Source organism: Mesoplodon bidens (assembly GCF_964165515.1).
Source record: "Mesoplodon bidens genome assembly, chromosome: 3".
Taxonomy (NCBI): domain Eukaryota; kingdom Metazoa; phylum Chordata; class Mammalia; order Artiodactyla; family Ziphiidae; genus Mesoplodon; species Mesoplodon bidens.
In genome coordinates this window covers 2466634-2481995 of record NC_138178.1, presented here as the reverse complement: position 1 = coordinate 2481995, position 15362 = coordinate 2466634, and the positions used below count along the sequence as shown (strand labels likewise).

Here is a 15362-nt window from a genome sequence, read left to right as displayed (position 1 = left end):
TATTTCTGGGCACTTAAGTTGACTCTAACTTTTAATCCATCTTATTTTCTGATTACTATTACAAAAGATAGTTGCATAAAAGTGGAATTCCTTTATCAGTAGGTACATCATTTTAAGACACGTGCTAAACTGTCAAATTAATTTCTGTAAAGCCTGAATCGATTTACACTGGAACCTGCAATGTATGCTCTCTCACTAATACTGAGTGTTAATTTTAAAACTCGCCTTTGAGAATATGAAAAAGAATGTATACATATGTATAACTGAATCACTTTGCTGTACAGCAGAAATTAACACATTTTAAATCAACTATACTTCAATAAAAAAGTTTAAGAAAGCACATACATAATATATAAAACTATACATGAGACTATCAAATAATCACATAATAATTTATTACCTATCTGTATCTGTTCTACTTCATCTTTATACCTCTATTTTGGATTTATATAAATAGTTCCACATTTTTTAAAATGCTTATCATGATGTCATGTTTCTCCAAAAAAATTTTTTTTAATTAAATTAAAAATTGCCTTTGATTACTAGAAAAAGAAGATGCATGCATTTTTCAATTATTTAGTAGCCACTTGTATCATTATCTTTTTCTTCTCTGGAACATCTGGTCAAGCTTACTGCTCTATATTCTTTTGATTCATAGTGTCATTTTTATTGTTTTGTGTAAAATTTTATAGGAATATGAGCTCTTTATCTTCTTCATGGATATTTTTAAACTTCCTTAATTTTTTGTGAAGTCAAAGATCTTCTTTGAAGCACAGATGTTAATTACTATGTAGTCAAGTCAATTGACCTGGTCATTGGTGATTTCTACAGCTGTTTCAGTGTTTTGAAAGTCCTTTTCCATTCAGCTGGAACTAAATATTCACCTTTGTTCTCCTGTTTTTAATTATTCTCTTAAAATTAATCATGTGATTAATTGCACCTTATTTTTGTTTTGGGTAGGAAGTGAGGAGGGGGCATAGTCCCTCCCCCCTGCTATCCCATTTTTCCCATTACCGGTTTATTAACTAATTCTTCCTTTTCTCATTAACGTGATGCTTCAGTGATCATATACTATGTGGATGCACAGTTTATATCACTGGGGTTTCTTTCTGGCCATATATCTTGGCACTCTGTCTACTCTTGCTTCTTCACGTACGTAAAAAAGAATCTTAGTTCTCTAGTTTTCTGACCACAGAAAACCAGAAACTGTAGAGACAGGCAAACTTATCACATCATGAAGGGAGACCAGCCTCTCTCTCTGAGGAAGGAACCAGAAAACACTGGATATAAGAGCAGCAGCGCAGAGCCGCAGAGCCGGGGACGGGGAGGGCGGGGAGGGCAGCCCCGAGTGCGTCGCCCTCTCCCAAGGTCACGTGGACTACCTGATGCTACACCAACATCTGAGTAACCAAGGAAAAGCTAAGTCATGCTTGACATGCTGTTTAATATGAAATAAATACACGATGCATTTAAAATTAATTACACCTATTAAAACAACTTAAATAGGATGTTTGTTGCATAAACACATAGAGTAAGAGCCCCAGTCATTCGAGGTCCAGCTTTGCTCTTCCATGCTCCCTGCCGAGAGCAACGCTGTCCTGTGCTGGGCATCTGGGCATTTTATTTAAACCTATTATAAGAGATGCCTGTCTTACTCAGCCCTTTTCCAAACAAACCTGAGGGTCTCTGACAGCTGGGGCCCTGAGCGGGTGGAGAGAGAGAGACAGTTCCTGCCCTGGGATGGTCTGGGGTGGGGGGGTTGGAGGTGTGGGAGACAAATGACTGGTCATTAATTACCCAACTGGGGGGTCCTTTCTCACTGCTGTGACACTGGAGGACCACACCTGGGAGGTGTGGCAGAGCTGACACAGGTGTTGCTGCTGGTTTGAACAAACACACAGATTTAATACACATTACATCTACACAATTCACACTCCTGGAACATCTCATTTTCCAGGAGTGCTGGATAGAAAAGGCTGATGACGGGCCACTGGGCCACAAGCTCACCGATGTGAGGACTGGCTGGGTCTGTGGCACGTGTGTATCTGGGCAGGTCCTCCTCCAGCAGATGATGACTCACTAAGCCCGTGCAGCTCTGCAAGAGGATGGGCTGCGTGTCGGTTTCAATTCCTTCTAGGCGCCTGGCAATTCTTTCTTTTCTGTGCAAGACACCAGCAAAGGCGTGGTGAGCCACGGACATCAGTTCTCAGGCGACACTGGACACTGCTTTGCAAACTCTTCTATTTCCTAATTATGCACAACGAACATCTTACCTTTTCATGTCTGAAAATTCTTTCGTCTTTGGTTCAAAGAGTTTTCTTAATTCTGCAACTAAAATAAGACAAAAAAGAAGAAAAAGATAGTCCAGTATTTAGTCGCCATGCATTCATTTTATTCATTCATTCATTCTTGCAACATCTATTTATGGAACTCGTATTTCTGTTCATGGTTCTCATGCAACAGTGATACACAAGACGGACACAGTTCCTGCAGACTGTGGGGAGGCAGATGCCAGATGAGTACGTGTACACACACACACACACACATACACATCACAGGCTGGTCTAAGAAGTAAAACCATGGAGTAGTTAAGAGTGAGTTCTATTTCATCCAGGGGAGCCAGAGGAAGCCTAACCCTGAATCTCTCTCTCTAGCCAGTACAAATCTCACCATCTGTGTTTTAGTTTTATCAGGTTTAGCACAATATTTCAAGCTTTCCATCATGCAAAACTGCAAACGTGCCAAAGTAGAGACTAAAGTACTATGAACCCCCGTGTACCACCAGCAAGCCCCACCGGTCAGGAGCTCACACCCCTCCTATGTCACCCATCGCTGACCTGTAAAGGTCTGTAACTACCTGGTGGGGTTTCTAACGGTGCGTGACTGCACACCTTGATCAACTACAGTTTAGATTAACCCAGTTCCTATGCCTCCCCTTACAGGCTTTCCCTGGGAGGAAATGTTAACATTTGCGTCCTGGCTGTAATTCAGGTGGACGATGGAAAATGTAATGACCCCTACCCTTCCGGCAATGCTGGGAGATCAGATGAGCGTTCTGCTGATGTTGCGAGGGTCTCCCGTGACGCTGGCCACAAGGATATTGCACTGAGAGGCCAAACAACGGTTTCTCTGGAGAAATGGCCAAACTTGGCAGAGAATCGAGGTCTCTCTCCTTGTCTCCTCCTCAATCACGTGAATTCTTAAGGGCTCATCTGAACCAGCTCCCACTGAGGTCCTAGGAGCACAGAGCTGTGAGAGCCCCGGGGCCCACGCAACTCTGGCCGAGTCAAAGCAGAAACTCACAGGATAGGGTATGAATGCACGGAATGTGATTTTCAGCTGCGTCCATTTCCATTTGATTTGTTAAGTGGTTATTTTTATTTTTGGCTCTGCCGCGCGGCTTGTGGGATCTCAGTTCCCCGACCAGGGACTGAACCCAATCCACGGCAGTGAGAGTCCTAACCACTGGGCCGCCAGGGAAGTCCCTAAGTGGTTATTTTCAGGAGTGAGTCAAAACCGCACATGTGCGTGCACACACGACTTTTATACTGTCCTTTGATTGTGTTCAGAGATACCAGCCATCTTTCTATTTATGAATTTATTTTTAAATGACAGCCACCTGGATTGACTGTTTTCAAAAGACAGTTGGCTTCACAAGTCTCTCTGTCCAGTGGCCTTCGCAGGCACCAGAGCAGCTGGGGGTGGGCATCTGGCTTCTCGCGTTCCAGTGTAGAAGGCAAGGGTTTGGTGACCGTGGTACCTCCTGTCTTTGGAGGAAGTGTGGCTTAGAGCAGTGTCCCAGGTAACAAATGAGCTCTAGTGAGACAATGGTGATAAAACTTCCATGGCTGGTAGCACATATTTTGAAAATATTTTCAAGGAGGAGTATCAATGAATTACTTAAACCCCAAAGCAGAGAATGGAGCTGTATCTTTCATAAAACTGCTCCAGAAGCGGTTGAAACCAAATTCCAAGGACTCCAAGAAGTCTGTCTTAAACCCATGCCCTCAACCCGTAACTGAGAAATGGAGTATACGAATAGGGTCTGAGTAGTACAGTGGCATGTTACCTTTTCTCCTAAATGATTTCCACCAGGCAGACTATGGTCTGAATGTGTGTGCGTCCTGCCCCCCAAATTCATATGTTGAAATCCTAACCCCCAGAGTGAAGGTATCAGGTGGGGCAGGAGGTGGGGCCTTAGGGAGGTGATTAGGCTCCACCCTCATGAATGGGACCGATGCCCTCATAAAGAGGCCAACAGAGCTCCCAAGCCCCATCACCATGTGAGGATGCCATGAGAAGCTGGCAGTCTGCAACCAGCCAGAGGGTCCTCAACAGAACCCGACCATGCTGTCGTCCTGATTTCGGACTTCCAGCCTCCAGAACGGTGAGCAATCAATTTCTGTTTATAAACCATCCGAATGCACTAAGAGCAAGCATGAAAGATATGAATGTAATGCACACAGGGTGGCATATGATGCCCATGTCCACTGGGAAAAATTAAGTAGAGTTCTCTGGGGCTAATTTGCGACTGAAAATCATTTTTATCTCATTAAAAGTTGAAAATTTTCTATAGAAGTTATTCAACTGAAAACACTTAAAGAAAAATCCAGTGAAAAAGCTACGCAACACGCTCCTTCCTGACATTTCTTACTTCCCATGATCCGGAAGGAAAGGTCAGCGAACGGGGAGACGACGTGAACGTCCCATCCACTACAAAACCATCCTTTTCCTACGGCCTTTACCCCCCGGCTTCGATATTCTGTGAGGACTAAGACAATATGACGAGGGGACGGTCAGAATATAGAAACGGAACCCCAAGAAGTCTGGTGCAGTGAGAGGAAAGAGGGGGACAGGGCAGGTGAGTCAAATGATCCTGCTGTCCCTGTCTGGGCAAGACAGGCTGGGCAACCCGCCAGCGAACGCTGTCATCCAGTGGTCATTCACTGCTGGGCAGACGACGTCTTAGGATAATATTGAGCTGACACACAAGGTCTCGGGGTGCTGGCTCTGGAGCAGATCACAGATCACCATGGGGGCGCTATAGGCCTCTCAAGTGGGAAATTTCTTGGTTGTGAGCCCTCTTCTGTAGGATGTTGAGGATCCCTGGCTCCCCTGCTAAAAGCCAAATCAACCCCAGGTGCAACGCCACAAAAATGCTCCCAGATGATTCCAAAGCCCCCTTCGGATGCTACCATCCTGCACTGATCCCAGGACAGAGAGGACAAAGATAACACATAGGCAGCCTGCTCACGAGATGTCCTCCACACCCTGGGTTATGGTGACCACAGACACCACTAGCCAAGCACTGCCTTCTTTTCAATCAAGCCTAGATTCAAGCTCAAAACCAGTTCAAGGCTTATAACCTTAGAGTCCTCTCTGATCATTTACTGAGGAACAAAATAAGGTCATAAATCAAGCCATACTTTAAATGGGCCCGTGAGCTTGTTAATTCTTCGTGGAAATCTACAGTGAATCTTCTGGGAAAATAAAAAATTCCCCCAGTAAATAAGTTACCTCAGTCTATTCTTTCTAACAAATAAATTCTTGAGGACCAACACCTGCTTCACTCCTACAGACATGAGATAACAGAGAAAAGAAATGGTGTGGAAGGTAAAAAGGAGGAACAGAGAGACATCTGGAGTTTGGTTTCCTTTCTCCAAGCCTACCATTTAAAAGCAAAGTTAGTAAAACACACATGTAACATAATTACTCTGATACAGCTATACCATGTGAAAACATGTCGGTTGTATAAAAGAGAAGGATGCTTTATGTGAATGGCTGATGTGCGTGTGTACTTTTTTCATTCCTTTCCAGGAAACAGAAAACCTTCATATGGGCACGTGCAGTCCTTGTTAGGCACCCCCCCTGAGTTTTGGTTGGGTTTATTATAAAGCACTGGAAAAGAAGCTAATACTAAAAAATCATGGAAATTGCCCCGACTGTGGAAACATGTCATCACTCCACGTATCAGGTATAGAGACCACGGACTCTTCTATCACTGTTATCTTCTGATTGCCAGTCCTGAATATAGTTTATTACTATTTATAATCTCCCAAAAGGTTTCCTTCCTCTAAAATTTTTATATAATTTCAGACTCAGAAAAATTAAAAGACATCTTTCATATGTTAACATTTGTCACTACATTTGATTGATTTTTTTACCCTCTTTTTCTCTCTCCATATGTATATTTTTGTGTATATATACATGCATACAAATGCACATATTTACATATTAATCTTTCTGAATCATTTAAGAGTAGGTTGCAGCCTGATGCCCTTTTTACCTCTAAATTTTTCAGTGTCTATTTCCTCAAAACAAGGAATAAGAATTTTTTAAAAATTAGATTCAAAAGCCATAATTCAATTGATGGTATGCTATGCCATATGTATATAACTAAAACATGGTTCAGAAAATAGTGATATTCATCAATATAAATCCAGACAGAAACTAGCACGGCTGATCTAACTTCTGTTGTAACAAATTTTCTACTTTGCTTTCAAGTGCATTGAGACTTTTACCCTTATTATACCTGTGATTTTAGTCTGCTGCCCTTGCCTAAGCAATATGGATTCTGTGAGTCTATTTCTTCAGTTATTTCTGATGGGCCTTGTGTTGGTCATTTTCCAAGAAAGGCAATTTAAGGGACTTTGGCATCAGGGCTATAATATTTTATAAAAATATTTAACTGCCTCATATACTTTGTAATAATATATAATACCAATACTCAGGATAATTGGGTCTCTTAGGTGCTTTTCTTGGGAAACATTTTTCTTCAGTTAGTTCTGAGAACAGGCTTTCTGGTAAAGTTATTGTTGAGTTCAGTCTCCCAAGCCTGAGTACAGTAGAATCTTCCAGAGAAATATAAGTGGCAGGGGGACTGCCAAGAACAGCTCTCTCCCTGCCTGCATTTGATACCACAGGCCAGATCCAGAATATTCTGAAGACGTATCTTTCTTCCCCAGGAGTAATCCCCTTTAACTTTTACACGTGGATGGCAGCCACTAATATAAAGACCAGCGACTTCTAAAATAAGTCATCACAAACCTAGAGGAATGAGGGGGAAACCTGATGGCTAAGAGAAGGGGTTTTTTGGGGAAAATAAAAATGTTCTAAAATTGACTCTGCCGATCAATGCATGATTATGTGAATCTACCAAAAGCTACTGAACTGTCCACTTTAAATGGATGAATTGTATGGTATAGGAATTATGTCTCAATGAAGCTGTTAAAAAAGAAAAGTAGAGTCATATATTTGGTCCATTTCATAATTCCTTAATGCAAAATCTATTTTAATATAAGTTTTACACAGGTAAAGGGTCTTAATCCCTTGATTACCTGTTTGTGATACACAGTTAAAGGAAGTTCCTTAGAGAAAAATCAATGACCATTTTAGTGCTCAATTTCACGGACGCAAAAATCCCTCACTAAGTGAACAGGAAGAGACTTCTGTAAACTTATAAACGTACATGAAACTCCATGCCATTAAAAGTCATAATCAATTCCTATTTTTAACATGCTATTGCTAAGAACTGAAAGAATAACGAACATGGAAGTGGAAAGTTCACTGGGAATAGCTGGGTCTCTGCAACCACACCTGCCCAAACCGATAACCAGTAAAGACTGTAAAATAAGACTGTGGGAATTTAGATGAAATTCAGGGGAAGAGGGACTCTGATACTTTAAAAGCATGTTTTAAAGACCTTGTTAATTTAGAAACATAAATCTGGTGAGTACATAAAGTTAATGATCTTTGGTGAAAATCATGATTTTTATTACCAATTATGGTAAAATGTTTAATAAAACTCGTTAATAAGCTTATGCATTTTTAAATTTTGTTATATGTAGAGTTCCAAGTCATTGAACCTTAAGGAATCTAGGCTCTCATCCTGTTCTTAATTTTTATGATCTTAATGTTGTCTATTATTCATCAAAAGAAGGCACTAGGGGCAGGGGAGAGAGGAAGAGGGAAAACTTTAGCTTTATATAACTTTCCCTAATGAGTCAAATCTAAGCTATTGCTAAAATCAAGTTGTTCATTCTTATTCTTTGTTTTGATCGTCTTCATAGACTTTTACATTTGGCTCAGATTAAACTGTTTGTCTTTCACAAACAGTCTTAAAAAATTAGAAGGGCCTTTCCACTTCATACTTGGGGTTCCCAGGTGGGAACCCTTCACGGCATCTGTCCTACCCTTGACTACGTGGCTTATGACCTGACTTGACCAGTTAATGGAGAACGAATGAGATCACAGTGCAGTGCATTTCACTTCGACGTGCTATGAACTATCAGAATTTTCCTTCTCCCACGAAATCTCACCCGCCTCCTTGTAATTCTAGACCTTCTTCTTATTTTGGCCTCCGGAGCAACATAGAATAAGCCTCCACTTCAGTTGACAGTGTTGTTAAGTACTTGAAAACTGAAAAATTTCCCTGTTTAAGTTGTTTCCACCGGGCCAGATCCCTGGGGTCCTTCAAGTATCCATCTTCATCACCCTGTGTCCAGGCGTACGACCCATTCAGTTCCTCGTGATGTGTGCAAATTTGCCAGTGGGCCTGTATAAACTGGTTTTCATTTCTATTAAGAGACTATTTTTTTTTTCTGGTCTAATTTCTTCTGGGCTTCATCTCATGTGTTTTGTTGCTGCTTTTTTTTTTTTTTTTTGGTTTGGTTTTTTTCAGAATAGAAAAAAATTCTGGCCTTTCATCAAAGCTGTTTCTTCCTTTTTTTAATTTATTTTTTATTGAAGTATAGTTGTATAGTTGATTTACAATGTTTCAGGTGTACAGCAAAGTGATTCAGTCATATATATATATATATATATATATATATATATATATGACTTTTCGGATGCTTTTCTATTATAGGTTACTACAAGATACTGAATATGGTTCCCTGTGCTACAGGTCCTTGTTGTTTATCTATTTTATATATAATAGTGTGTATCTGTTAATCCCAAACTCCTAATTTATCCCCCCCGTGCCCCCTGCTTTCCCCTTTGGTAACCATAAGTTTGCTTTCTACGTCTGGGAGTCTGTTTTATAAATAAGTTCATTTTCATCAGTATTTAGATTCCACATATAAGTGATATCTGATATTTGTCTTTCTCTGACTCCCCTTAGTATGATAATCTCTAGGTCCATGCATGTTACTGCAAATAGCACTATTTCATTCTTTTTTATGGCTGAGTAATATTCTATTGTATATATGTACTGCATCTTCTTTATCCATTCCTCTGTTAATGGACATTTCAGTCACTTCCATGTCTTGGCTATTGTAAATAGTGCTGCTATGAACATAGGGGTGCCAGTATCTTTTTGAATTAGAGTTTTCCTCTTTTCTGGGTATATGCCCAGGAGTGGAATTGCTGGAAAAGCTGTTTTCTCTGAAGTAAGGGTTACACAGCTCATCTAGGATGAAAACAGCTTGTGAGCTGGTACTCCCCTGCATTAGGGTTACATTTGGGAGAAACAAAGCTCAGGTAATGTTCACATCATTTCACGGGCAGAACTAGGCATAGTGGGCTGGTGGCTGATGCAAATATTTGACTGCATATGCGTCTTACCCAATGAAAATACAAATTCAGCAAACGTGTGAGTAACTACTTGGGTAAGAAGAGAGATGTTTCCGATGCAGTTTGCACTGCTTGCCCAGTGTGTACCCCAGTTGGGAGCTGAAAGATATCAAGTGTAAATGCCTTTCCTAGCACTGGAAAGCGTCAGGGGCTGGAAGCAGTGGGAGGGGGTGGACAGAGAAGAAATGGGCCAATGAGCGGAACCCCCCACCCGTGGAGAAGGTGAGAGGTAGGAGACAGATGAGGTGAGGCTGATTCTAGGAATCCTCTCTCATCCTCTGCACCAGCCTCCAGTGAAAACCTGAGGATGCCTAAAGTGAAAGGAGGGAACTGGTGGAAAGGTGAGGTCTAACCATGCAACAAGAGGGGTACTTTGAGGTTGATTCCTGGAAGAGACAGAAAGGTGCACGGAGGAGAGGAGAGCTGGAGGTTAGTGTAGGGCCTCCTTCAAGAAAGTCAGGTCACACAACACTTACACGCACCGTACACTTGTCAACCATCTAGAAGCCTCACCTTTAGGGAGGGCAGCTAAAAGCTGAGCATCGATTCCCCTCTTGTGGTTAGCAAGCGGTTCTTTGTCTTCAAGCAAGAACTCTTTCTGAAAGCTAAAAATAATTCCATTAAGAAAATGTTTAAGGTCATTGTAAACCCTGGTATCTGATATGAACCAAAACAGTACAGAACATAAAAATTATGCTACTGTTATACATAGTTAAACATGTGTGTGTAGATCACAAGTGAAAAGTTTTATTTGGGGGAGTCAATTGGTAGCTTTTTTCAATTATTTATGGTTTTGTTAATATGATTTTTGGGTGCAGCTAAATAATTACATCAGCATAGGCGGGTCCGGGGTCTGGGGGAGTAAAAACATCGCTGCGCTGGGAGTCCGGTGCCTTGGCTCAGAGCGACAACCTCTTCGAGAGCCACCAAGAGCTGTGCAGCCTTGGATTGCTCATTCAACCTCTCTGTGCTACAGCCTCTTCCTCAGAAAAGCAGCAACCTGTCTAGGTGACCCACGTGCTTTCCTCTGGGTTGAAATCAAAGTAACAAATGCCTTCAGACAAACGAGAAATCAAGAGGTCTGGAAGGTTCATGAAAACTTGTCTGGGAAAAACAAGCAACGGAAAAGGGAGACGGAGAAAGGAACTGAGCGCTTGCTTCGCACCTGCCTCCTACAGGAAGCCCTCCCGGGTAGGAGCTATAGCTTCACAAGACCCTCTGGGTGTGGCCCCCTGAGCGCTGTGCCGGTGCAGGCCTAACAGCCGGCTTCCTCCTCCGCCCACCCTGCCCACAGCCCCGCAAAGCACCTGTCGGGCAGCACTGGCTGGTGGTGTAAACACTCCCCTCCCCCGGCACCGCCACTCTGCCAGCTACCCCGTGGCTCAGTGCCCTTTGCACATGGGCACACTCGCTGGGGGCGAGGGGTGCGAGCCAGTCCCAACACCCCCGGAACCACTGCCAGCCTCGGCTTCCGGATCACGAAACCGTTCGAGGCTGTGCCCACGCGGCAAGAACCGTACACGAGGCGCACATGTCGCTCAGGCTCCTACACGGTGCGCCGTCGCCCCAAGACTCAGTACCCACAAGTTCAAGGTCTCCGTGGGGACGTGCCTGGAGTTCGGCGAGCCAGAGCTGCTGCCTTGCAGGAAGCAAACGAACGTAGGGAAACAGGAAACGCATCTTCCCCAGCAACACGATCACCTCTGGAGAGGCGGCAATAGGCCTGCCAACACACCCAGTGCGCTGACCGTCCCTGTTGATGGTCCTCTGTCTGTGCTGGTGCCCGGCAGGGGTGCGTGTCCACAGAGGCCCGAGGGGAGACTGAGGACGTGCTGTGGGTGCCACGTGAGGGGGCGCGTGGATTACCTACATCCCATACGTCAATTAAATTAAATTTCAAGGATCGCCTGCACATTCCAAAATATGGCCATCCCATCTTCCTAGAGCCAAGCTCATCTCAAATCTTAGTTACTGCTTATAAATGTGGAATGGGAATGGATGATGAGTGCCACGTTCACATCGAGAGTCTTGAGAATGAGTACAGTCTTTGTAAACCACAGTCCAGCTGGCTTGACGATCCTAAGACACCTGCTTAGGTCAGAAACTTGGAATCAGCCCTGACTTCTCGAGAGTGAATCGTAATGCAATGACAGTTGTTCTCCGTGTCTGTTTCAGAGGTATGATGTAGTCTAGACCTAAAAATGTAAGCAACTGCACAAAGGTACCCTACTTAAGGAATGGCATGCTATTTTAACTGACTATTTAACTGCTTGAAATATCCGGATAACGTTTTGTACTGTCTTTGGGAAATGAAAAATCTCAGGGAAAAAAATCCTGTATTACGATGAAATGATACAGCCCCTGAAATATTCAACTCCTTTGGCCACTGACCTTGGGGTACAAATATATTATCGCATATTTTCAAAAACAAACATCTGTGTTTCTATTTTTCCCCTTTCATCTGCTCATCAAAAAGCTCAATGAAGCCACTGATAAAGACTAAGAAACTGCTGAACTTTTACAGAGTGGGGTTCACAAGCCATCACCCTACACCCCTGGCTTCACACGCACTTACTTTCTTGAAACAAATTACAAATGTGTTTGTGCCGATGGGAAGGACAGCCTCTTACAGGTGGTCAGAAACGAATGGAAAACCAGAGCACATTAGGAAAACCTCTCCGGCCTCTTCATGTGGTTCACTGTAAATGCTGTTTCCACCTGAATTCTCACCTCTCCTGCTTCCTTCCATCGTGGCTGGGTCCTGCTTCTGGTCTGGGCCTCAGTTTAAGGTTGTTTCCTTAAGAAAGAACCCTCTGACCCAGTATCTGTCCCACCAGAACCGAATCTATATTATGCACCTCTGTTATTTTCTCTCATGTTATCCTGTTTTCCTATTTACAGAACATGTTACAAGTGTCTCACTTTAAATGATTGATTTTTAAGAATATATATATATATATATATATTTTTTTTTTTTTTTTTTTTTTTTTGCTGTACGCAGGCCTCTCACTGTTGTGGCCTCTCCCGTTGCGGAGCACAGGCTCCGGACGCGCAGGCTCAGCGGCCATGGCTCACGGGCCCAGCCGCTCCGCGGCATGCGGGATCTTCCCGAACCGGGGCACAAACCCGCGTCCCCTGCATCGGCAGGCGGACTCTCAACCACTGCGCCACCAGGGAAGCCCTTAAGAATATTTTTAAAAAATCAATAAATGTACAGGGAATGAATGAAGGAATGGCTCCAGTAAAATATTTCAAATGTCTAGTATGACTCACTCTGAAGTGTTTCATGCATACAGTTTATACACTGTTGATGTGATGGGGCAAAGAGCTTTAGAAATACTGAGACTAATTAGAAGGGCATGTATGCAATAACATCAGTTATAAGCTTGCTTTCTCCCTCCCTCCCTTCCTTTCTTCCTCTCCTCCTTTCTTCTTTAGAATAACATATAATTGGGAAAACATCTCTCCTTATTACCTTTGCCCACCTGGCATGCATGTATGAAAATATGTGTATGTTTGCCTGCTTATGAAGTATTCCGTTTTTCAAGTCTCCACCTTCGAGCTAAACTTTTCTTACTGGAATCCACATGGTCATCTTTGCATTTTGTTCCTGCTTCTCCTGCCTCTCTCTCCTATTTTCACCAAATGGCTGCTAACTTCTGAGGAAGCAGATGGGCAGGTCGAACGAATGAGGATGGGTCGGAACCAACGACCCTACTTAAGATTGTCACAGAGCTGTGACCGACACAAGATCCCCCAAATCAACGTGAAACCAGGTTTTGAAAAAGGTCACGTGTCTGCCCTGGACTTTCGATGCCCGAGGGTACCGGGCAGCAGTGAAAATGCAGGCAAGACACGCTGGTAAAGAAGTGTGGACTCTTCGTGAATGAGCAACCCCTTCTGACCATCATGGCTGGTGAGACACTTACGGAGGCCGCCCCTACCCCAAAGCCCTAACAGCCTCTTGCTTTTCTGAATCAGAGGCACCCAGAGCAGCATCCTCAGCTCACACAACTGGTGACTCCAAACCCAAGCTTCGGATGCTGGGTTGCGTTCTTCCTCATCGTCACCCACTCGGGGACCAGGGGTCTCTGCCTGGACAACCTCTGTGGGTCTTGGAGGGTTGCCACAGCTCCAGGTGGGATCCTCTATTTCAGCATGAAACTATCTCTCCATATATAATGAACACATGCTACAGTCTTCAGTTTTTGGAATTATAATTTTAAAAGCTTCTAATATGAAGAAACACCTTTAATATGTCTTATCTACCTTCATCTCCTCTGAAATGGAGCTCACTCTTCATGACTAATTTGTTCATGCTTCTAGCTCTTTCCTTCTGCTTCAGTAATCTAAAAAGAGCTTGCCCTTTGCTTCCATGATAATTTTTTTTAATGTGTCCCATTAACCTACTTAAATGCCAGCAATAGCAACAAGGGGAAATTTTATTAAAGTGACAGGATATTCTGCTGTTATTACCTTCTATCTTTTACACAATGTGGGATAGAATATGAGAATAACTGTTCAGTGTCCACACAGTGAAGGGCTCCCCAACATCTGCTCACTCTTCTATTGAAGTTTAAGTTACAAGATAGGGGAGATGAAATCCATTACCTCATATTTTCACCTCTGGTGTTTGGGTGACTAGATTTCTTTGAAGGAGGCAGGTTCTTGTATTTCCAGCCCATTTTACACTTAGGAGCATAGCAAGGGGGCCACTGTTTTAATAGGTACACGTGAAATAACGCCGTTTTAGAACGGCTGTGTCCTCTGAGTCCCTCTCCACTGAAGTGACTGACCTGCATTCATAGTTCATACTTTTCCTTCCCAACTCCCTTCCTGTTCTTCCATTCTCTTAGTCACTTATTAGGTCTATTACAGCTAAACCAACCTGCTAGGGACGTATCGGGAATGAAGCTGCTGTGGTCTGAATGTTTGTGTTCCCCCAAATCCATAGGTTGAAATCCTGACATCCAAAGGTGATAATATTAGGAGGTGGGGCCTTTGGAAGGTGATTTTAGGTCATGACAGTGGAGCCCTCATGGATGAGATTAGCGCCCTTATAAAAAGAAACCCAGAGAGCTCCCTGGCCCATTCCACTAAGAGCAGATATAAGAAATCAGCAGTGGGCAACCCGGAAGAGGACCCTCACCCCACCACGGTGCACCCGTATCTTGGACCTCCAGCCTCTGGATGTGAGAAATAAATTTCTACTGTTTATCAGCCACCCAGTCAATGGTAGCTTGAACGAACTAAGACATAGGCCTTAGCTTCTATTAAAAAGATGGCAAAGATGAGAAATACGGGAGATTGTGTCAAGCACTAGAAGAGTGAGATTTCATGAGTCAAGTGAGACAACCTTACTGACAACTGTGCCTCCTCACCTGACAGTAAGACGTGCATGCAATTCATCAGAGCTCTACCCCATCCAGTGCGCTCACAAGGTCAGTGCTAACATTTGCAAATGCAGAGCCAGGCCCATCCTGGCGAGGACAGCGGTGACACAACTGTTTATCCCAATGCTACTGAAATACAAACTTGTAAAGTAAAGAAACGATGTCTTACGTAATACATTAGGAACAGGAGCATCCGAGTGGAATGAGGGGTAGATCTGGGTTGGGTCCTTCTAGCATAATAAAGTGTATGTTGAAAACCACACCTGGGTGTGTAAGAGATAATTATTTTGTGCCTCTACTTGAAAAATCTCAAAACCTGTTAGGGACAGCGATGTACTAGGAGGCATCTGAGATAATACAACTGCCTTGTTTGGTACAAACTTTAATTTTTGTATT

At 43.1% G+C, this 15362-nt stretch overlaps 1 protein-coding gene across 9 annotated transcripts in view; it reads right to left on the bottom strand.

Moving 5' to 3' along the window:
• SVIL (supervillin) overlaps window positions 1–15362 on the bottom strand; it is a 241506-nt gene that overhangs the window by 86461 nt on the left and 139683 nt on the right. For all 9 annotated transcript variants that reach the window (XM_081228434.1, XM_081228436.1, XM_081228438.1 and 6 more), the window contains exons 5-7: window positions 10087–10178; window positions 2274–2331; window positions 2008–2159 (exon numbers count right to left, since the gene is read on the bottom strand). In XM_081228434.1, coding sequence (XP_081084560.1) covers window positions 2008–2159; window positions 2274–2281 — 160 coding nt within the window. In that variant the 5' untranslated portion in view covers window positions 2282–2331; window positions 10087–10178. The remainder of the gene's footprint in view (window positions 1–2007; window positions 2160–2273; window positions 2332–10086; window positions 10179–15362) is intronic.